General features: G+C 35.6%; 1 protein-coding gene across 1 annotated transcript in view; it reads left to right on the top strand.

The window, feature by feature from the left end:
• Positions 1-24,726, top strand: part of LOC127921091 (E3 ubiquitin-protein ligase MARCHF1-like) — a 30,723-nt gene extending 5,997 nt beyond the window's left edge. The window contains exons 3-4 of the mRNA XM_052504952.1: positions 2,900-3,047; positions 24,698-24,726. Coding sequence (XP_052360912.1) covers positions 2,900-3,047; positions 24,698-24,726 — 177 coding nt within the window. The remainder of the gene's footprint in view (positions 1-2,899; positions 3,048-24,697) is intronic.
• Positions 24,727-25,916: the final 1,190 nt, after the last annotated feature.

Below are 25,916 nucleotides of genomic sequence, written 5' to 3'. Positions count from 1 at the left end.
GACACCATGAGGGGACTCAGTGGAGCTGCCCATGCTGTCAGACACCATGATGGGACTCAGTGGAGCTGCCCATGCTGTCAGACACCATGATGGGACTCAGTGGAGCTGCCCATGCTGTCAGACACCATGAGGGGACTCAGTGGAGCTGCCCATGCTGTCAGACACCATGAGGGGACTCAGTGGAGCTGCCCATGCTGTCAGACACCATGATGGGACTCAGTGGAGCTGCCCATGCTGTCAGACACCATGAGGGGACTCAGTGGAGCTGCCCATGCTGTCAGACACCATGAGGGGACTCAGTGGAGCTGCCCATGCTGTCAGACACCATGAGGGGACTCAGTGGAGCTGCCCATGCTGTCAGACACCATGAGGGGACTCAGTGGAGCTGCCCATGCTGTCAGACACCATGAGGGGACTCAGTGGAGCTGCCCATGCTGTCAGACACCATGAGGGGACTCAGTGGAGCTGCCCATGCTGTCAGACACCATGAGGGGACTCAGTGGAGCTGCCCATGCTGTCAGACACCATGAGGGGACTCAGTGGAGCTGCCCATGCTGTCAGACACCATGATGGGACTCAGTGGAGCTGCCCATGCTGTCAGACACCATGAGGGGACTCAGTGGAGCTGCCCATGCTGTCAGACACCATGAGGGGACTCAGTGGAGCTGCCCATGCTGTCAGACACCATGATGGGACTCAGTGGAGCTGCCCATGCTGTCAGACACCATGAGGGGACTCAGTGGAGCTGCCCATGCTGTCAGACACCATGAGGGGACTCAGTGGAGCTGCCCATGCTGTCAGACACCATGAGGGGACTCAGTGGAGCTGCCCATGCTGTCAGACACCATGAGGGGACTCAGTGGAGCTGCCCATGCTGTCAGACACCATGAGGGGACTCAGTGGAGCTGCCCATGCTGTCAGACACCATGAGGGGACTCAGTGGAGCTGCCCATGCTGTCAGACACCATGATGGGACTCAGTGGAGCTGCCCATGCTGTCAGACACCATGAGGGGACTCAGTGGAGCTGCCCATGCTGTCAGACACCATGAGGGGACTCAGTGGAGCTGCCCATGCTGTCAGACACCATGAGGGGACTCAGTGGAGCTGCCCATGCTGTCAGACACCATGAGGGGACTCAGTGGAGCTGCCCATGCTGTCAGACACCATGAGGGGACTCAGTGGAGCTGCCCATGCTGTCAGACACCATGAGGGGACTCAGTGGAGCTGCCCATGCTGTCAGACACCATGAGGGACTCAGTGGAGCTGCCCATGCTGTCAGACACCATGAGGGACTCAGTGGAGCTGCCCATGCTGTCAGACACCATGAGGGGACTCAGTGGAGCTGCCCATGCTGTCAGACACCATGAGGGACTCAGTGGAGCTGCCCATGCTGTCAGACACCATGAGGGACTCAGTGGAGCTGCCCATGCTGTCAGACACCATGAGGGGACTCAGTGGAGCTGCCCATGCTGTCAGACACCATGATGGGACTCAGTGGAGCTGCCCATGCTGTCAGACACCATGATGGGACTCAGTGGAGCTGCCCATGCTGTCAGACACCATGATGGGACTCAGTGGAGCTGCCCATGCTGTCAGACACCATGAGGGGACTCAGTGGAGCTGCCCATGCTGTCAGACACCATGATGGGACTCAGTGGAGCTGCCCATGCTGTCAGACACCATGAGGGACTCAGTGGAGCTGCCCATGCTGTCAGACACCATGAGGGGACTCAGTGGAGCTGCCCATGCTGTCAGACACCATGAGGGGACTCAGTGGAGCTGCCCATGCTGTCAGACACCATGATGGACTCAGTGGAGCTGCCCATGCTGTCAGACACCATGAGGGGACTCAGTGGAGCTGCCCATGCTGTCAGACACCATGATGGGACTCAGTGGAGCTGCCCATGCTGTCAGACACCATGATGGGACTCAGTGGAGCTGCCCATGCTGTCAGACACCATGATGGGACTCAGTGGAGCTGCCCATGCTGTCAGACACCATGAGGGGACTCAGTGGAGCTGCCCATGCTGTCAGACACCATGAGGGGACTCAGTGGAGCTGCCCATGCTGTCAGACACCATGATGGGACTCAGTGGAGCTGCCCATGCTGTCAGACACCATGAGGGGACTCAGTGGAGCTGCCCATGCTGTCAGACACCATGAGGGGACTCAGTGGAGCTGCCCATGCTGTCAGACACCATGATGGGACTCAGTGGAGCTGCCCATGCTGTCAGACACCATGAGGGGACTCAGTGGAGCTGCCCATGCTGTCAGACACCATGAGGGGACTCAGTGGAGCTGCCCATGCTGTCAGACACCATGAGGGGACTCAGTGGAGCTGCCCATGCTGTCAGACACCATGAGGGGACTCAGTGGAGCTGCCCATGCTGTCAGACACCATGAGGGGACTCAGTGGAGCTGCCCATGCTGTCAGACACCATGAGGGACTCAGTGGAGCTGCCCATGCTGTCAGACACCATGAGGGGACTCAGTGGAGCTGCCCATGCTGTCAGACACCATGAGGGACTCAGTGGAGCTGCCCATGCTGTCAGACACCATGAGGGGACTCAGTGGAGCTGCCCATGCTGTCAGACACCATGAGGGACTCAGTGGAGCTGCCCATGCTGTCAGACACCATGAGGGACTCAGTGGAGCTGCCCATGCTGTCAGACACCATGAGGGGACTCAGTGGAGCTGCCCATGCTGTCAGACACCATGAGGGGACTCAGTGGAGCTGCCCATGCTGTCAGACACCATGAGGGGACTCAGTGGAGCTGCCCATGCTGTCAGACACCATGAGGGGACTCAGTGGAGCTGCCCATGCTGTCAGACCATGATGGTTCAGATACATAGATACCTGTCTATGACACACTCTTTCTCACCTTTTCTCTCCCTCAGTGGGAGAAGCTCCAGATGTCGACCAATGAGAGGAGGAAGATCTTATGCTCCCTGATGTTCCACCTGGTGGCCATTGGTTGTGTTCTCTGTTCCGTATACGTCCTCGTCAACAGAACCCTCCACGAGATCAACCTGGGACGCAACACCGGTCAGCACCTCCACCCTGACCTTAACCCAACCTCTATACAACCCCGACCTAACCTCTGTACAACCACAACCCTGACCCAACCTGTATACAACCCTGACCTAACCTCTATAGAACCCTGACCTAACCTCTATACAACCACAACCTTAACCCAACCTCTATACAACCCTGACCTAACCTCTGTACTACCACAACCCTAATCCAACCTCTATACAACCCTGACCTAACCTCTATACAACCACAACCTTAACCCAACCTCTATACAACCCTGACCTAACCTCTGTACAACCACAACCCTAATCCAACCTCTATACAACCCTGACCTAACCTCTGTGTACAACCACAACCCAACCTCTTTACAACCCTGACCTAACCTCTGTACAATCACAACCTTAACCCAACCTCTATACAACCCTGACCTAACCTCTATACAACCGCAACCTTAACCCAACCTCTATACAACCCTGACCCAACCTCTATACAACCACAACCCTGACCTAACCTCTGTACAACCACAACCCTGACCCAACCTCTATACAACCCTGACCTAACCTCTGTACAACCACAACCCTGACCTAACCTCTGTACAACCACAACCCTGACCCAACCTCTATACAACCCTGACCTAACATCTGTACAACCACAACCCTAACACAACCCTGACCTAACCTCCGTACAACCACAACCTTAACCCAACCTCTATACAACCCTGACCTAACCTCTGTACAACCACAACCTTAACCCAACCTCTATACAACCCTGACCTAACCTCTGTACAACCACAACCCAACCTCTTTACAACCCTGACCTAACATCTGTACAACCACAACCCTAACACAACCCTGACCTAACCTCTGTACAAACACAACCCTAACCCAACCTCTATACAACCCTGACCTAACCTCTGTACAACCACAACCCTAACCCAACCTCTATACAACCCTGACCTAACATCTGTACAACCACAACCCTAACACAACCCTGACCTAACCTCCGTACAACCACAACCTTAACCCAACCTCTATACAACCCTGACCTAACCTCTGTACAACCACAACCCTAACCCAACCTCTATACAACCCTGACCTTACATGACCTGTACAACCACAACCCTAACACAACCCTGACCTAACCTCCGTACAACCACAATCTTAACCCAACCTCTATACAACCCTGACCTAACATCTGTACAACCACAACCCTAACCCAACCTCTATACAACCCTGACCTAACCTCTGTACAACCACAACCCTGACCTAACCTCTGTACAATCACAACCCTGACCTAACCTCTGTACAACCACAACCCTAACACAACCTCTATACAAGCCTGAGCTAACCTCTGTACAACCACAACCTTAACCCAACCTCTATACAACCCTGACCTAACCTCTGTACAACCATAACCTTAACCCAACCTCTATACAACCCTGACCTAACCTCTATACAACCACAACCTAAACCTAACCTCTATTCAACCCAACTTCTTACATTACTGTGTTTTCAGATGAGAATATAGTGACATTACTGTGTTTACAGGAGAATATAGTAACATTACTGTGTTTTCAGGAGAATATAGTAACATTTCTGTGTTTTCAGGAGAATATAGTGACATTACTGTGTTTACAGGAGAATATAGTAACATTACTGTGTTTTCAGGAGAATATAGTGACATTACTGTGTTTTCAGATGACAGAATATAGTAACATTACTGTGTTTACAGGAGAATATAGTAACATTTCTGTGTTTTCAGGAGAATATAGTGACATTAGTGTGTTTTCAGATGAGAATATAGTAACATTACTGTGTTTACAGGAGAATATAGTAACATTACTGTGTTTTCAGGAGAATATAGTGACATTACTGTGTTTACAGGAGAATATAGTAACATTACTGTGTTTTAGATGAGAATATAGTAACATTTCTGTGTTTTCAGGAGAATATAGTAACATTACTGTGTTTTCAGATGAGAGGAGAATATAGTAACATTACTGTGTTTTCAGGAGAATATAGTAACATTACTGTGTTTTCAGATGAGAATATAGTAACATTACTGTGTTTTCAGATGAGAATATAGTAACATTACTGTGTTTTAGATGAGAATATAGTAACATTACTGTGTTTTCAGATGAGAATATAGTAACATTACTGTGTTTTCAGATGAGATGAGAATATAGTAACATTACTGTGTTTTCAGGAGAATATAGTAACATTACTGTGTTTTCAGGAGAATATAGTAACATTACTGTGTTTTCAGATGAGAATATAGTAACATTACTGTGTTTACAGGAGAATATAGTAACATTACTGTGTTTTCAGATGAGAATATAGTAACATTACTGTGTTTTCAGATGGGAATATAGTAACATTACTGTGTTTACAGGAGAATATAGTAACATTACTGTGTTTTCAGATGAGAATATAGTAACATTACTGTGTTTTCAGATGAGAATATAGTAACATTACTGTGTTTTCAGGAGAATATAGTAACATTACTGTGTTTTCAGATGAGAATATAGTAACATTACTGTGTTTAGAGGAGAATATAGTAACATTACTGTGTTTTCAGATGGGAATATAGTAACATTACTGTGTTTTCAGGAGAATATAGTAACATTACTGTGTTTTCAGATGAGAATATAGTAACATTACTGTGTTTTCAGGAGAATATAGTAACATTACTGTGTTTACAGGAGAATATAGTAACATTACTGTGTTTTCAGATGAGAGAGAATATAGTAACATTACTGTGTTTTCAGATGAGAATATAGTAACATTACTGTGTTTTCAGGAGAATATAGTAACATTACTGTGTTTTCAGGAGAATATAGTAACATTACTGTGTTTTCAGGAGAATATAGTAACATTACTGTGTTTTCAGGAGAATATAGTAACATTACTGTGTTTTCAGTATAGTAACATTACTGTGTTTTCAGATGAGAATATAGTAACATTACTGTGTTTTCAGATGAGAATATAGTAACATTACTGTGTTTTCAGGAGAATATAGTAACATTACTGTGTTTTCAGGAGAATATAGTAACATTACTGTGTTTTCAGATGAGAATATAGTAACATTACTGTGTTTTCAGATATAGTAACATTACTGTGTTTTCAGATGAACATTACTGTGTTTACAGGAGAATATAGTAACATTACTGTGTTTTCAGATGAGAATATAGTAACATTACTGTGTTTTCAGATGAGAATATAGTAACATTACTGTGTTTTCAGGAGAATATAGTAACATTACTGTGTTTTCAGATGAGACATTACTGTGTTTTCAGATGAGAGAGAATATAGTAACATTACTGTGTTTTCAGGAGAATATAGTAACATTACATTACTGTGTTTTCAGATGAGAATATAGTAACATTACTGTGTTTTCAGGAGAATATAGTAACATTACTGTGTTTTCAGGAGAATATAGTAAAATTACTGTGTTTACAGGAGAATATAGTAACATTACTGTGTTTTCAGGAGAATATAGTAACATTACTGTGTTTTCAGGAGAATATAGTAACATTACTGTGTTTTCAGATGAGAATATAGTAACATTACTGTGTTTTCAGATGAGAATATAGTAACATTACTGTGTTTTCAGATGAGAATATAGTAACATTACTGTGTTTTCAGGAGAATATAGTAACATTACTGTGTTTACAGGAGAATATAGTAACATTACTGTGTTTTCAGGAGAATATAGTAACATTACTGTGTTTTCAGGAGAATATAGTAACATTACTGTGTTTTCAGGAGAATATAGTAACATTACTGTGTTTTCAGGAGAATATAGTAACATTACTGTGTTTTCAGTGTTTTCAGGAGAATATAGTAACATTACTGTGTTTTCAGGAGAATATAGTAACATTACTGTGTTTTCAGGAGAATTTTACTGTGTTTACAGGAGAATATAGTAACATTACTGTGTTTTCAGGAGAATATAGTAACATTACTGTGTTTTCAGGAGAATATAGTAACATTACTGTGTTTTCAGGAGAATATAGTAACATTACTGTGTTTTCAGGAGAATATAGTAACATTACTGTGTTTTCAGGAGAATATAGTAACATTACTGTGTTTTCAGGAGAATATAGTAACATTACTGTGTTTTCAGGAGAATATAGTAACATTACTGTGTTTTCAGATGAGAAGAATATAGTAACATTACTGTTTTCAGTTTTACTGTGTTTACAGGAGAATATAGTAACATTACTGTGTTTTCAGGAGAATATAGTAACATTACTGTGTTTTCAGGAGAATATAGTAACATTACTGTGTTTTCAGGAGAATATAGTAACATTACTGAGAATATAGTAACATTACTGTGTTTTCAGATGAGAATATAGTAACATTACTGTGTTTTATAGTAACAGATGAGAATATAGTAACATTACTGTGTTTACAGGAGAATATAGTAACATTACTGTGTTTTCAGGAGAATATAGTAACATTACTGTGTTTTGAGGAGAATATAGTAACATTACTGTGTTTTCAGGAGAATATAGTAACAGTGTTTACAGGAGAATATAGTAACATTACTGTGTTTTCAGGAGAATATAGAACATTACTGTGTTTTCAGGAGAATATAGTAACATTACTGTGTTTTCAGATGAGAATATAGTAACATTACTGTGTTTTCAGGAGAATATAGTAACATTACTGTGTTTACAGGAGAATATAGTAACATTACTGAGAATATAGTAACATTACTGTGTTTTCAGGAGAATATAGTAACATTACTGTGTTTACAGGAGAATATAGTAACATTACTGTGTTTTCAGATGAGAATATAGTAACATTACTGTGTTTTCAGATGAGAATATAGTAACATTACTGTGTATTCAGGAGAATATAGTAACATTACTGTGTTTACAGGAGAATATAGTAACATTACTGTGTTTACAGGAGAATATAGTAACATTACTGTGTTTTCAGGAGAATATAGTAACATTACTGTGTTTTCAGATGAGAATATAGTAACATTACTGTGTTTTCAGATGAGAATATAGTAACATTACTGTGTTTTCAGGAGAATATAGTAACATTACTGTGTTTTCAGGAGAATATAGTAACATTACTGTGTTTACAGGAGAATATAGTAACATTACTGTGTTTTCAGGAGAATATAGTAACATTACTGTGTTTTCAGGAGAATATAGTAACATTACTGTGTTTTCAGGAGAATATAGTAACATTACTGTGTTTACAGGAGAATATAGTAACATTACTGTGTTTTCAGGAGAATATAGTAACATTACTGTGTTTTCAGGAGAATATAGTAACATTACTGTGTTTTCAGGAGAATATAGTAACATTACTGTGTTTTCAGGAGAATATAGTAACATTACTGTATAGTAACATTACTGTGTTTTCAGGAGAATATAGTAACATTACTGTGTTTACAGGAGAATATAGTAACATTACTGTGTTTTCAGGAGAATATAGTAACATTACTGTGTTTTCAGGAGAATATAGTAACATTACTGTGTTTTCAGGAGAATATAGTAACATTACTGTGTTTACAGGAGAATATAGTAACATTACTGTGTTTTCAGATGAGAATATAGTAACATTACTGTGTTTTCAGGAGAATATAGTAACATTACTGTGTTTTCAGGAGAATATAGTAACATTACTGTGTTTTCAGATTATAGTAACATTACTGTGTTTTCAGAGAATATAGTAACATTACTGTGTTTACAGGAGAATATAGTAACATTACTGTGTTTACAGGAGAATATAGTAACATTACTGTGTTTTCAGTGTTTACTGTGTTTTCAGGAGAATATAGTAACATTACTGTGTTTTCAGGAGAATATAGTAACATTACTGTGTTTACAGGAGAATATAGTAACATTACTGTGTTTTCAGGAGAATATAGTAACATTACTGTGTTTTCAGGAGAATATAGTAACATTACTGTGTATTCAGGAGAATATAGTAACATCACTGTGTTTACAGGAGAATATAGTGACATTACTGTGTTTTCAGATGAGAGGAGAATATAGTAACATTACTGTGTTTACAGGAGAATATAGTAACATTACTGTGTTTTCAGGAGAATATAGTAACATTACTGTGTTTTCAGGAGAATATAGTAACATTACTGTGTTTTCAGATGAGAGGAGAATATAGTAACATTACTGTGTTTACAGGAGAATATAGTAACATTACTGTGTTTACAGATGAGAATATAGTAACATTACTGTGTTTTCAGGAGAATATAGTAACATTACTGTGTTTACAGGAGAATATAGTAACATTACTGTGTTTTCAGATGAGGGGAGAATATAGTAACATTACTGTGTTTTCAGGAGAATATAGTAACATTACTGTGTATTCAGGAGAATATAGTAACATTACTGTGTTTTCAGATGACAGGAGAATATAGTAACATTACTGTGTTTTCAGGAGAATATAGTAACATTACTGTGTTTTCAGATGAGAATATAGTGACATTACTGTGTTTTCAGGAGAATATAGTAACATTACTGTGTTTTCAGATGAGAGGAGAATATAGTAACATTACTGTGTTTTCAGGAGAATATAGTAACATTACTGTGTTTTCAGATGAGAATATAGTAACATTACTGTGTTTACAGGAGAATATAGTAACATTACTGTGTTTTCAGGAGAATATAGTAACATTACTGTGTTTTCAGATGAGAGGAGAATATAGTAACATTACTGTGTTTACAGGAGAATATAGTAACATTACTGTGTTTTCAGGAGAATATAGTAACATTACTGTGTTTTCAGGAGAATATAGTAACATTACTGTGTTTTCAGATGGGAATATAGTAACATTACTGTGTTTACAGGAGAATATAGTAACATTACTGTGTTTACAGGAGAATATAGTAACATTACTGTGTTTTCAGGAGAATATAGTAACATTACTGTGTTTTCAGGAGAATATAGTAACATTACTGTGTTTACAGGAGAATATAGTAACATTACTGTGTTTTCAGATGGGAATATAGTAACATTACTGTGTTTACAGATGAGAGGAGAATATAGTAACATTACTGTGTTTTCAGGAGAATATAGTAACATTACTGTGTTTTCAGATGGGAATATAGTAACATTACTGTGTTTTCAGGAGAATATAGTAACATTACTGTGTTTACAGGAGAATATAGTAACATTACTGTGTTTTCAGATGGGAATATAGTAACATTACTGTGTTTACAGGAGAATATAGTAACATTACTGTGTTTACAGGAGAATATAGTAACATTACTGTGTTTTCAGGAGAATATAGTAACATTACTGTGTTTTCAGGAGAATATAGTAACATTACTGTGTTTTCAGATGGGAATATAGTAACATTACTGTGTTTTCAGGAGAATATAGTAACATTACTGTGTTTTCAGGAGAATATAGTAACATTACTGTGTTTACAGGAGAATATAGTAACATTACTGTGTTTTCAGGAGAATATAGTAACATTACTGTGTTTTCAGATGGGAATATAGTAACATTACTGTGTTTTCAGGAGAATATAGTAACATTACTGTGTTTTCAGATGGGAATATAGTAACATTACTGTGTTTTCAGGAGAATATAGTAACATTACTATGTTTTCAGATGAGAATATAGTAACATTACTATGTTTTCAGATGAGAATATAGTGACATTACTGTGTTTTCAGGAGAATATAGTAACATTACTGTGTTTTCAGATGAGAATATAGTAACATTACTGTGTTTTCAGGAGAATATAGTAACATTACTGTGTTTTCAGATGAGAGGAGAATATAGTAACATTACTGTGTATTCAGGAGAATATAGTAACATTACTGTGTTTTCAGGAGAATATAGTAACATTACTGTGTTTTCAGGAGAATATAGTAACATTACTGTGTTTTCAGGAGAATATAGTAACATTACTGTGTATTCAGGAGAATATAGTAACATTACTGTGTTTTCAGGAGAATATAGTAACATTACTGTGTTTTCAGATGAGAATATAGTAACATTACTGTGTTTTCAGATGAGAATATAGTAACATTACTGTGTTTTCAGGAGAATATAGTAACATTACTGTGTTTTCAGATGAGAATATAGTAACATTACTGTGTTTTCAGGAGAATATAGAGAATATAGTAACATTACTGTGTTTAGGAGAATATAGTAACAGGAGAGAATATAGTAACATTACTGTGTTTTCAGAGAATATAGTAACATTACTGTGTTTAAGAATATAGTTTTCAGGAGAATATAGTAACATTACTGTGTTTACAGGAGAATATAGTAACATTACTGTGTTTTCAGATGAGAATATAGTAACATTACTGTGTTTTCAGATGAGAGGAGAATATAGTAACATTACTGTGTTTTCAGGAGAATATAGTAACATTACTGTGTTTACAGGAGAATATAGTAACATTACTGTGTTTACAGGAGAATATAGTAACATTACTGTGTTTTCAGGAGAATATAGTAACATTACTGTGTTTTCAGGAGAATATAGTAACATTACTGTGTTTACAGGAGAATATAGTAACATTACTGTGTTTTCAGGAGAATATAGTAACATTACTGTGTTTTCAGGAGAATATAGTAACATTACTGTGTTTTCAGGAGAATATAGTAACATTACTGTGTTTTCAGGAGAATATAGTAACATTACTGTGTTTTCAGGAGAATATAGTAACATTACTGTGTTTTCAGGAGAATATAGTAACATTACTGTGTTTTCAGGAGAATATAGAGAATATAGTAACATTACTGTGTTTTCAGGAGAATATAGTAACATTACTGTGTTTTCAGGAGAATATAGTAACATTACTGTGTTTTCAGATGAGAGAGAATATAGTAACATTACTGTGTTTTCAGGAGAAGAACATTACTTTGTTTTCAGGAGAATATAGTAACATTACTGTGTTTTCAGGAGAATATAGTAACATTACTGTGTTTACAGGAGAATATAGTAACATTACTGTGTTTTCAGGAGAATATAGTAACATTACTGTGTTTTCAGGAGAATATAGTAACATTACTGTGTTTTCAGGAGAATATAGTGACATTACTGTGTTTTCAGGAGAATATAGTAACATTACTGTGTTTTCAGATGAGAATATAGTAGCATTACTGTGTTTTCAGATGAGAATATAGTAGCATTACTGTGTTTTCAGGAGAATATAGTAACATTACTGTGTTAACAGGAGAATATAGTAACATTACTGTGTTTTCAGGAGAATATAGTAACATTACTGTGTTTTCAGGAGAATATAGTAACATTACTGTGTTTTCAGGAGAATATAGTAACATTACTGTGTTTTCAGATGAGAATATAGTAACATTACTGTGTTTTCAGGAGAATATAGTGACATTACTGTGTTTACAGGAGAATATAGTAACATTACTGTGTTTTCAGAAGAATATAGTAACATTACTGTGTTTTCAGGAGAATATAGTAACATTACTGTGTTTTCAGGAGAATATAGTAACATTACTGTGTTTTCAGGAGAATATAGTAACATTACTGTGTTTACAGGAGAATATAGTAACATTACTGTGTTTACAGGAGAATATAGTAACATTACTGTGTTTTCAGATGAGAATATAGGAGAATATAGTACTGTGTTTTCAGGAGAATATAGTAACATTACTGTGTTTACAGGAGAATATAGTAACATTACTGTGTTTTACAGGAGAATATAGTAACATTACTGTGTTTACTGTGTATTTACTGTGATGAGGAGAATATAGTAACATTACTGTGTTTACAGGAGAATATAGTAACATTACTGTGTTTACAGGAGAATATAGTAACATTACTGTGTTTTCAGATGAGAGAGATATAGTAACATTACTGTGTTTACAGGAGAATATAGTAACATTACTGTGTTTCCAGGAGAATATAGTAACATTACTGTGTTTTCAGGAGAATATAGTAACATTACTGTGTTTTCAGATGAGAGGAGAATATAGTAACATTACTGTGTTTTCAGATGAGAATATAGTAACATTACTGTGTTTTAGATGAGAATATAGTAACATTACTGTGTTTTCAGGAGAATATAGTAACATTACTGTGTTTTCAGGAGAATATAGTAACATTACTGTGTTTTCAGGAGAATATAGTAACATTACTGTGTTTTCAGATGAGAATATAGTAACATTACTGTGTTTTCAGGAGAATATAGTAACATTACTGTGTTTTCAGGAGAATATAGTAACATTACTGTGTTTTCAGGAGAATATAGTAACATTACTGTGTTTACAGGAGAATATAGTAACATTACTGTGTTTTCAGATGAGAGGAGAATATAGTAACATTACTGTGTTTTCAGGAGAATATAGTAACATTACTGTGTTTACAGGAGAATATAGTAACATTACTGTGTTTTCAGATGAGAATATAGTAACATTACTGTGTTTTCAGGAGAATATAGTAACATTACTGTGTTTACAGGAGAATATAGTAACATTACTGTGTTTTCAGGAGAATATAGTAACATTACTGTGTTTTCAGGAGAATATAGTAACATTACTGTGTTTTCAGATGAGAATATAGTAACATTACTGTGTTTTCAGATGAGAATATAGTAACATTACTGTGTTTACAGGAGAATATAGTAACATTACTGTGTTTTCAGGAGAATATAGTAACATTACTGTGTTTACAGGAGAATATAGTAACATTACTGTGTTTTCAGGAGAATATAGTAACATTACTGTGTTTTCAGGAGAATATAGTAACATTACTGTGTTTTCAGGAGAATATAGTAACATTACTGTGTTTACAGGAGAATATAGTAACATTACTGTGTTTACAGGAGAATATAGTAACATTACTGTGTTTTCAGGAGAATATAGTAACATTACTGTGTTTTCAGATGAGAATATAGTAACATTACTGTGTTTACAGTAACATGAGAATATAGTAACATTACTGTGTTTTCAGGAGAATATAGTAACATTACTGTGTTTTCAGGAGAATATAGTAACATTACTGTGTTTTCAGGAGAATATAGTAACATTACTGTGTTTTCAGGAGAATATAGTAACATTACTGTGTTTTCAGGAGAATATAGTAACATTACTGTGTTTTCAGATGAGAATATAGTAACATTACTGTGTTTACAGGAGAATATAGTAACATTACTGTGTTTTCACAGGAGAATATAGTAACATTACTGTGTTTAGGAGAATATAGTAACATTACTGTGTTTACAGGAGAATATAGTAACATTACTGTGTTTCAGGAGAATATAGTAACATTACTGTGTTTTCAGGAGAATATAGTAACATTACTGTGTTTTCAGGAGAATATAGTAACATTACTGTGTTTAGATGAGAGCTATAGAATGTAACATTACTGTGAGGAGAGAATATAGTAACATTACTGTGTTTTCAGGAGAATATAGTAACATTACTGTGTTTTCAGAATATAGTAACATTACTGTGTTTTCAGGAGAATATAGTAACATTACTGTGTTTTCAGGAGAATATAGTAACATTACTGTGTTTACAGGAGAATATAGTAACATTACTTTGACAGATGAGAATATAGTAACATTACTGTGTTTTCAGGAGAATATAGTAACATTACTGTGTTTTCAGGAGAATATAGTAACATTACTGTGTTTACAGATGAGAATATAGTAGATATAGTGACATTACTGTGTTTTCAGGAGAATATAGTAACATTACTGTGTTTTCAGGAGAATATAGTAACATTACTGTGTTTACAGGAGAATATAGTAACATTACTGTGTTTTAGATGAGAATATAGTAACATTACTGTGTTTTCAGGAGAATATAGTAACATTACTGTGTTTTCAGATATAGAACATTACTGTGCTTTCAGTTACTGTGTTTTCAGGAGAATATAGTGACATTACTGTGTTTTCAGGAGAATATAGTAACATTACTGTGTTTACAGGAGAATATAGTAACATTACTGTGTTTTCAGATGAGAATATAGTAACATTACTGTGTTTTCAGGAGAATATAGTAACATTACTGTGTTTACAGATGAGAATATAGTAACATTACTGTGTTTACAGATGAGAATATAGTAACATTACTGTGTTTTCAGGAGAATATAGTAACATTACTGTGTTTTCAGGAGAATATAGTAACATTACTGTGTTTACAGGAGAATATAGTAACATTACTGTGTTTACAGGAGAATATAGTAACATTACTGTGTTTTCAGATGAGAATATAGTAACATTACTGTGTTTTCAGATGAGAATATAGAGATTATATAGTAACATTACTGTGTTTTCAGGAGAATATAGTGACATTACTGTGTTTTCAGATGAGAATATAGTAACATTACTGTGTTTTCAGGAGAATATAGTAACATTACTGTGTTTTCAGATGAGAGGAGAATATAGTGACATTACTGTGTTTTCAGGAGAATATAGTAACATTACTGTGTTTTCAGATGAGAATATAGTAACATTACTGTGTTTTAGATGAGAATATAGTAACATTACTGTGTTTTCAGATGAGAGGAGAATATAGTAACATTACTGTGTTTTCAGATGAGAGGAGAATATAGTAACATTACTGTGTTTTCAGGAGAATATAGTGACATTACTGTGTTTTCAGGAGAATATAGTAACATTACTGTGTTTTCAGATGAGAGGAGAATATAGTGACATTACTGTGTTTTCAGATGACAGGAGAATATAGTAACATTACTGTGTTTACAGGAGAATATAGTAACATTTCTGTGTTTTCAGGAGAATATAGTGACATTAGTGTGTTTTCAGATGAGAATATAGTAACATTACTGTGTTTACAGGAGAATATAGTAACATTACTTATAGTAACATTACTGTGTTTTCAGTGTTTTCAGGAGAATATAGTAACATTACTGTGTTTTCAGAGAGAATATAGTAACATTACTGTGTTTTCAGGAGAATATAGTAACATTACTGTGTTTACAGGATATAGTAACATTACTGTGTTTTCAGATGAGAATATAGTAACATTACTGTGTTTTCAGGAGAATATAGTAACATTACTGTGTTTTCAGGAGAATATAGTAACATTACTGTGTTTTCAGGAGAATATAGTAACATTACTGTGTTTTCAGGAGAATATAGTAACATTACTGTGTTTACAGGAGAATATAGTAACATTACTGTGTTTTCAGATGAGAATATAGTAACATTACTGTGTTTACAGGAGAATATAGTAACATTACTGTGTTTTCAGGAGAATATAGTAACATTACTGTGTTTTCAGGAGAATATAGTAACATTACTGTGTTTACAGGAGAATATAGAACATTACTGTGTTTTCAGGATAATATAGTAACATTACTGTGTTTTCAGATGAGAATATAGTAACATTACTGTGTTTTCAGGAGAATATAGTAACATTACTGTGTTTACAGGAGAATATAGTAACATTACTGTGTTTTCAGGAGAATATAGTAACATTACTGTGTTTTCAGGAGTAATATAGTAAGTAACATTACTGTGTTTTCAGGAGAATATAGTAACATTACTGTGTTTTCAGGAGAATATAGTAACATTACTGTGTTTTCAGGAGAATATAGTAACATTACTGTGTTTTCAGATGAGAATATAGTAACATTACTGTGTTTTCAGGAGAATATAGTAACATTACTGTGTTTTCAGGAGAATATAGTAACATTACTGTGTTTACAGGAGAATATATAACATTACTGTGTTTTCAGGAGAATATAGTAACATTACTGTGTTTTCAGATGAGAATATAGAACATATGTGTTTTCATTACTGTGTTTTCAGGAGAATATAGTAACATTACTGTGTTTACAGGAGAATATAGTAACATTACTGTGTTTTCAGATGAGAGAGAATATAGTGACATTACTGTGTTTACAGGAGAATATAGTAACATTACTGTGTTTACAGGAGAATATAGTAACATTACTGTGTTTTCAGATGAGAGGAGAATATAGTGACATTACTGAGGAGAATATAGTAACATTACTGTGTTTTGATGATGAGGAGAATATAGTAACATTACTGTGTTTTTCAGGAGAATATAGTAACATTACTGTGTTTTCAGGAGAATATAGTAACATTACTGTGTTTTCACATTACTGTGTTTTCAGGAGAATATAGTAACATTACTGTGTTTTCAGGAGAATATAGTAACATTACTGTGTTTTCAGAGAATATAGAACATTACTGTGTTTTCAGGAGAATATAGTAACATTACTGTGTTTACAGGAGAATATAGTAACATTACTGTGTTTTCAGGAGAATATAGTAACATTACTGTGTTTACAGGAGAATATAGTAACATTACTGTGTTTACAGGAGAATATAGTAACATTACTGTGTTTACAGGAGAATATAGTAACATTACTGTGTTTTCAGATGAGAATATAGTAACATTACTGTGTTTTCAGGAGAATATAGTAACATTACTGTGTTTTCAGGAGAATATAGTAACATTACTGTGTTTTCAGGAGAATATAGTAACATTACTGTGTTTACAGGAGAATATAGTAACATTACTGTGTTTTCAGGAGAATATAGTAACATTACTGTGTTTTCAGATGAGAATATAGTAACATTACTGTGTTTTCAGATGAGAATATAGTAACATTACTGTGTTTTCAGGAGAATATAGTAACATTACTGTGTTTTCAGGAGAATATAGTAACATTACTGTGTTTTCAGGAGAATATAGTAACATTACTGTGTTTTCAGGAGAATATAGTAACATTACTGTGTTTACAGATGAGAATATAGTAACATTACTGTGTTTTCAGGAGAATATAGTAACATTACTGTGTTTTCAGGAGAATATAGTAACATTACTGTGTTTTCAGGAGAATATAGTAACATTACTGTGTTTTATAGTAACATTACTGTGAGGAGAATATAGTAACATTACTGTGTTTTCAGGAGAATATAGTAACATTACTGTGTTTACAGGAGAATATAGTAACATTACTGTGTTTTCAGGAGAATATAGTAACATTACTGTGTTTTCAGGAGAATATAGTAACATTACTGTGTTTTCAGGAGAATATAGTAACATTACTGTGTTTTCAGGAGAATATAGTAACATTACTGTGTTTTCAGATGAGTTTTCAGGAGAATATAGTAACATTACTGTGTTTTCAGGAGAATATAGTAACATTACTGTGTTTTCAGATGAGAATATAGTAACATTACTGTGTTTTCAGATGAGAATATAGTAACATTACTGTGTTTTCAGGAGAATATAGTAACATTACTGTGTTTACAGGAGAATATAGTAACATTACTGTGTTTTCAGATGAGAATATAGTAACATTACTGTGTTTTCAGGAGAATATAGTAACATTACTGTGTTTTATAGAATATAGTAACATTACTGTGTTTACAGATGAGAATATAGTAACATTACTGTGTTTTCAGGAGAATATAGTAACATTACTGTGTTTACTGTGTTTTCAGGAGAATATAGTAACATTACTGTGTTTTCAGGATGAGATATAGTAACATTACTGTGTTTTCAGGAGAATATAGTAACATTACTGTGTTTTCAGGAGAATATAGTAACATTACTGTGTTTTCAGGAGAATATAGTAACATTACTGTGTTTTCAGGAGAATATAGTAACATTACTGTGTTTACAGGAGAATATAGTAACATTACTGTGTTTTCAGGAGAATATAGTAACATTACTGTGTTTTCAGGAGAATATAGTAACATTACTGTGTTTTCAGGAGAATATAGTAACATTACTGTGTTTTCAGGAGAATATAGTAACATTACTGTGTTTTCAGATGAGAATATAGTAACATTACTGTGTTTACAGGAGAATATAGTAACATTACTGTGTTTTCAGGAGAATATAGTAACATTACTGTGTTTTCAGGAGAATATAGTAACATTACTGTGTTTTCAGATGAGAATATAGTAACATTACTGTGTTTTCAGGAGAATATAGTAACATTACTGTGTTTACAGGAGAATATAGTAACATTACTGTGTTTTCAGGAGAATATAGTAACATTACTGTGTTTTCAGGAGAATATAGTAACATTACTGTGTTTTCAGGAGAATATAGTAACATTACTGTGTTTTCAGGAGAATATAGTAACATTACTGTGTTTACAGGAGAATATAGTAACATTACTGTGTTTACAGGAGAATATAGTAACATTACTGTGTTTTCAGGAGAATATAGTAACATTACTGTGTTTTCAGGAGAATATAGTAACATTACTGTGTTTTCAGGAGAATATAGTAACATTACTGTGTTTACAGGAGAATATAGTAACATTACTGTGTTTTCAGATGAGGAGAACATTACTGTGTTTTTCAGGAGAATATAGTAACATTACTGTGTTTTACTGACAGGAGAATATAGTAACATTACTGTGTTTACAGATGAGAAATATAGTAACATTACTGTGTTTTCAGGAGAATATAGTAACATTACTGTGTTTTTTCAGAGGAGAATATAGTAACATTACTGTGTTTTCAGGAGAATGAACATTACTGTGTTTACAGGAGAATATAGTAACATTACTGTGTTTTTTCAGGAGAATATAGTAACATTACTGTGTTTTCAGATGAGAATATAGTAACATTACTGTGTTTTCAGATGAGAATATAGTAACATTACTGTGTTTTAACATTACTGTGTTTTAGGAGAATATAGTAACATTACTGTGTTTTCAGATGAGAATATAGTAACATTACTGTGTTTTCAGGAGAATATAGTAACATTACTGTGTTTTCAGGAGAATATAGTAACATTACTGTGTTTTCAGATGAGATATAGTAACATTACTGTGTTTTCAGGAGAATATAGTAACATTACTGTGTTTTCATGAGAATATAGTAACATTACTGTGTTTTCAGGAGAATATAGTAACATTACTGTGTTTTCAGGAGAATATAGTAACATTACTGTGTTTTCAGGAGAATATAGTAACATTACTGTGTTTTCAGGAGAATATAGTAACATTACTGTGTTTTATAGTAACATTACTGTGTTTTCAGAGAATATAGTAACATTACTGTGTTTTCAGGAGAATATAGTAACATTACTGTGTTTAGGAGAATATAGTAACATTACTGTGTTTTCAGGAGAATATAGTAACATTACTGTGTTTTCAGGAGAATATAGAATATAGGAGAATAACAACATTACTGTGTTTTCAGGAGAATATAGTAACATTACTGTGTTTTCAGGAGAATATAGTAACATTACTGTGTTTTCAGGAGAATATAGTAACATTACTGTGTTTTCAGGAGAATATAGTAACATTACTGTGTTTTCAGGAGAATATAGTAACATTACTGTGTTTTCAGATGAGAATATAGTAACATTACTGTGTTTTCAGGAGAATATAGTAACATTACTGTGTTTACAGGAGAATATAGTAACATTACTGTGTTTACAGGAGAATATAGTAACATTACTGTGTTTTCAGGAGAATATAGTAACATTACTGTGTTTTCAGGAGAATATAGTAACATTACTGTGTTTACAGGAGAATATAGTAACATTACTGTGTTTTCAGATGAGAGGAGAATATAGTAACATTACTGTGTTTACAGGAGAATATAGTAACATTACTGTGTTTACAGGAGAATATAGTAACATTACTGTGTTTTCAGGAGAATATAGTAACATTACTGTGTTTCCAGGAGAATATAGTAACATTACTGTGTTTTCAGATGAGAGGAGAATATAGTAACATTACTGTGTTTTCAGGAGAATATAGTAACATTACTGTGTTTTGAGGAGAATATAGTAACATTACTGTGTTTTCAGATGAGAATATAGTAACATTACTGTGTTTTCAGATGACAGGAGAATATAGCAACATTACTGTGTTTTCAGATGAGAGGAGAATATAGTAACATTACTGTGTTTTCAGGAGAATATAGTAACATTACTGTGTTTTCAGGAGAATATAGTAACATTACTGTGTTTTAGATGAGAATATAGTAGCATTACTGTGTTTTAGATGAGAATATAGTAACATTACTGTGTTTTCAGATGAGAATATAGTAACATTACTGTGTTTTCAGATGAGATGAGAATATAGTAACATTACTGTGTTTACAGGAGAATATAGTAACATTACTGTGTTTTCAGGAGAATATAGTAACATTACTGTGTTTTCAGGAGAATATAGTAACATTACTGTGTTTTCAGATAGTAACATTACTGTGTTTTCAGGAGAATATAGTAACATTACTGTGTTTTCAGGAGAATATAGTAACATTACTGTGTTTTCAGGAGAATATAGTAACATTACTGTGTTATAGTAACATTACTGAGTTTACAGGAGAATATAGTAACATTACTGTGTTTACAGGAGAATATAGTAACATTACTGTGTTTACAGGAGAATATAGTAACATTACTGTGTTTTCAGATGAGAGGAGAATATAGTGACATTACTGTGTTTTCAGGAGAATATAGTAACATTACTGTGTTTTCAGGAGAATATAGTAACATTACTGTGTTTTCAGATGTGTTTAGAGGAGAATATAGTAACATTACTGTGTTTTCAGGAGAATATAGTAACATTACTGTGTTTTCAGGAGAATATAGTAACATTACTGTGTTTTCAGGAGAATATAGTAACATTACTGTGTTTACAGGAGAATATAGTAACATTACTGTGTTTTCAGGAGAATATAGTAACATTACTGTGTTTTCAGATGAGAGATATAGTAACATTACTGTGTTTTCAGGAGAATATAGTAACATTACTGTGTTTTCAGGAGAATATAGTAACATTACTGTGTTTACAGGAGAATATAGTAACATTACTGTGTTTTCAGGAGAATATAGTAACATTACTGTGTTTTCACATGAGAGGAGAATATAGTAACATTACTGTGTTTTCAGGAGAATATAGTAACATTACTGTGTTTTCAGATTATACATGTTTTCATGGTACAGAGAATATAGTAACATTACTGTGTTTTCAGGAGAATATAGTAACATTACTGTGTTTTCAGATGAGAATATAGTAACATTACTGTGTTTTCAGGAGAATATAGTAACATTACTGTGTTTTCAGATGAGAATATAGTAACATTACTGTGTTTTCAGATGAGAATATAGTAACATTACTGTGTTTTCAGGAGAATATAGTAACATTACTGTGTTTTCAGGAGAATATAGTAACATTACTGTGTTTTCAGGAGAATATAGTAACATTACTGTGTTTTCAGGAGAATATAGTAACATTACTGTGTTTTCAGATGAGAATATAGTAACATTACTGTGTTTTCAGGAGAATGAGAACATTACTGGAGAATATAGTAACATTACTGTGTTTTCAGGAGAATATAGTAACATTACTGTGTTTTCAGATGAGAATATGTGTTTTCAGTAACATTACTGTGTTTTCAGGAGAATATAGTAACATTACTGTGTTTTCAGGAGAATATAGTAACATTACTGTGTTTACAGGAGAATATAGTAACATTACTGTGTTTTCAGGAGAATATAGTAACATTACTGTGTTTTCAGGAGAATATAGTAACATTACTGTGTTTTCAGATGAGAATATAGTAACATTACTGTGTTTTCAGGAGAATATAGTAACATTACTGTGTTTTCAATGAGAGAGAATATAGTAACATTACTGTGTTTAGGTGTGTTTTCAGGAGAATATAGTAACATTACTGTGTTTTCAGGAGAATATAGTAACATTACTGTGTTTACAGGAGAATATAGTAACATTACTGTGTTTTCAGGAGAATATAGTAACATTACTGTGTTTACAGCTCTATAGTAACATTACTGTGTTTTCAGGAGAATATAGTAACATTACTGTGTTTTCCTATAGTAACATTAGGAGAATATAGTAACATTACTGTGTTTTCAGGAGAATATAGTAACATTACTGTGTTTTCAGGAGAATATAGTAACCCTGTGTTTTCAGGAGAATATAGTAACCTGGATACAGAAATATAGTAACATTACTGTGTTTACAGGTGTTTTTTCAGGAGAATATAGTAACATTACTGTGTTTTCAGGAGAATATAGTAACATTACTGTGTTTTCAGATGAGAATACTAACTGACTGTGTTTTCAGGAGAATATAGTAACATTACTGTGTTTTCAGGAGAATATAGTAACATTACTGTGTTTTCAGGAGAATATAGTGACATTACTGTGTTTTCAGGAGAATATAGTAACATTACTGTGTTTACAGGAGAATATAGTAACATTACTGTGTTTTAGATGAGAATATAGTAACATTACTGTGTTTTCAGATCTAGAGCTGTGTTTACAGGAGAATATAGTAACATTACTGTGTTTACAGGAGAATATAGTAACATTACTGTGTTTAGAGAATATAGACCAGGATATAGTAACATTACTGTGTTTACAGAGGAGAATATAGTAACATTACTGTGTTTAGAGGAGAATATAGTAACATTACTGTGTTTAATGACAGGAGAATATAGTAATCATTACTGTGTTTTCAGGAGAATATAGTAACATTACTGTGTTTTGATGAGAATATAGTAACATTACTGTGTTTTCAGGAGAATAATTACTGTGTTTTCAGGAGAATAACATTACTGTGTTTTCAGGAGAATATAGTAACATTACTGTGTTTTCAGGAGAATATTGTAATGCACCTGTTTTCAGATAGTAACATTACTGTGTTTTCAGGAGAATATAGTAACATTACTGTGTTTACAGGAGAATATAGTAACCTTACAGTTTTCAAGAATGAGCCAATGTAGTAGCATCTGTGTGTTTTCAGCTGAGAATATAGTAACATTACTGTGTTTCTGGATAGAATATAGTAACCACTCTGTTTGAACTGAGAATATAGTAACTTACTGTGTTTTCAGGAGAATATAGTAACATGTACTGTTACTGTTTTCAGATGAGAATATAGTAACATTACTGTGTTTTCAGGAGAATATAGAACAGACTCTGTGCTCTCAGAACCTGAGAGGAGTAGCTGTGTTTTCTTAGCCTAGAGCATTACAGTGTTTTCAGATGAGACAAAACCTAGCACACCTTGTGTTCTCAGACGACAGTGAGTCATACTGATGAGTACTACTGCTGGACAGTCTGGAGGCCTCTGGACCTATCTGAACAGAATTGTATTTATGTTAGTATTTAGTCTCTCTCTGTCTGGACAGGATAAACTCTGAACCTGTAACCCATGTCTATGTCTGTGTGTCTCTCTACCTCTGATGTCTGAACTCTCTCTACCTCTCTCTGCTGGACAGGATCTCTCTGGACCTTTACAAGTCTAACTGAACCTGTCTAACCCACTATGACCTCTACACCTCTACACCCTCTGTCTGTCTGTCTGGATTCTACAACTCTGAGAGCTCTCTGGACTCTATACCTGATGTCTCTAACCTCTAACCTCTGCCCTGCACCTGTCTACCTCTACAAGTCTCTCTCTGACCTCTGTCTGTTAGAGTGTCTACAAGATGACTAGCTGACTGTCTGCTCACTATGTACCCTTCTGTCTACAGCTCTCCTGTCAGAGCTCTTCTGTGAAGAGCTCTCTCTCTCTGACCTCACACCCCTCTACAAGTCTACCTGACAGAGCACCTGTCTGTCTGTCACTATGATGTCTCTCTACCTCTATCACCTCAACCTACCTCTACACCTGTCTCTACCTCTATGACTACCTCTGTCACTCTCTCTAACCTCTAACCTCTGTCTCTACCTCTAGTCTGTCACTACCTCTACAAGTCTCTCTGAAAGATGTCTGTCTGTCTGTCACTACCTCTACAAGTCTATCTAACTATGATGTCTGGATGAAGCTGGTCATCGTGGCTGATCTGGCTGTCAGGTGGACTGGTGTTCATGTCTCCAGTGTAAAGTGTACTGGTTGCTATGGAGACTGACTGAAAGCCTTCAATCGCATCATCACTGTGCAGAACTGTCCCTAGAACTACCGCCCACCAATGCCGCGCTGGCCAATGATGAATCACCTGAGGCTGGAAGTCCTGTCATATGTCTACAAGTCTATCTGAAGAGCCGCCCCTGACTATGGTTACAGATGGACTCCGACCTCTACGGAGGAAAACCCCGTCTGACACACCCACCACACACACACACACTTCACACAACACTCACACACAGCTCTGGTAATGCACCCTCTATAGCCTATCAGAGCCCAGCACACCAAAGAGTCATAATGTGACTGGCCAATAAGAGCTCTGTTATAGAAGCAGCCTGTAGCTGGCCAATCAGAGCGTCTGTTACTAGAAGCAGCTGAGATTAGGGTACAGAGCGTACAACTGTTATAGAAGCAGCTGAGATTAGCCAATCAGAGCTGTTACAGAAGCAGACTGGATAGCAACCTGAGCATCTGTTATACAAGCTGACTGAGATTACCTGAGCTGGAACAGCTGTGGATTAGCAACTGTTTACAACCTGTGGTTACAACTCAGAGCTGATACAGTATTGACTATAAACCCTGGGAGTAGCTGATGCTGAACCAAGTGTTCACTACAGCTGAACAAAACCCTGCACACCCTGCAGCTCTCATGGAGGAACTGAGTCTAGAGCAATGTACAATCTGACTGATGTTAACTGTCTGCCTAGTCTCTCTCTGCTGACAGGATACAACCTAACTGGAACCCTGGGTCCACTACAGCTCTGACTGGTACAACTATGTAATGTTAGTATTTACTCTCTACAACTGGACAGGATACAACCTGGACTAACCCTACTGGATAAACCTACTACCCTGGATACAAGGTCTCACTGGAGGAAGACTGGATAGAGCTGTATTTGAGTCCCACTACAACTCTGCTGGACAGGATGAGCTGGATACTGGACCTGGACAACCTACTGGGTACAACCTGACTGGAACAGAGACTAACCCACCCTGCTGGACACCTTGCAGTCAACCTGACTGGTTAGAGTCATACTGGCTACATATG

This window comes from Oncorhynchus keta, unplaced genomic scaffold, assembly GCF_023373465.1.
Source record: "Oncorhynchus keta strain PuntledgeMale-10-30-2019 unplaced genomic scaffold, Oket_V2 Un_contig_21492_pilon_pilon, whole genome shotgun sequence".
Classification (NCBI taxonomy): domain Eukaryota; kingdom Metazoa; phylum Chordata; class Actinopteri; order Salmoniformes; family Salmonidae; genus Oncorhynchus; species Oncorhynchus keta.
The sequence above is the reverse complement of the archived record's forward strand: the minus strand, read 5'-3'. Positions and strand labels throughout refer to the sequence as shown.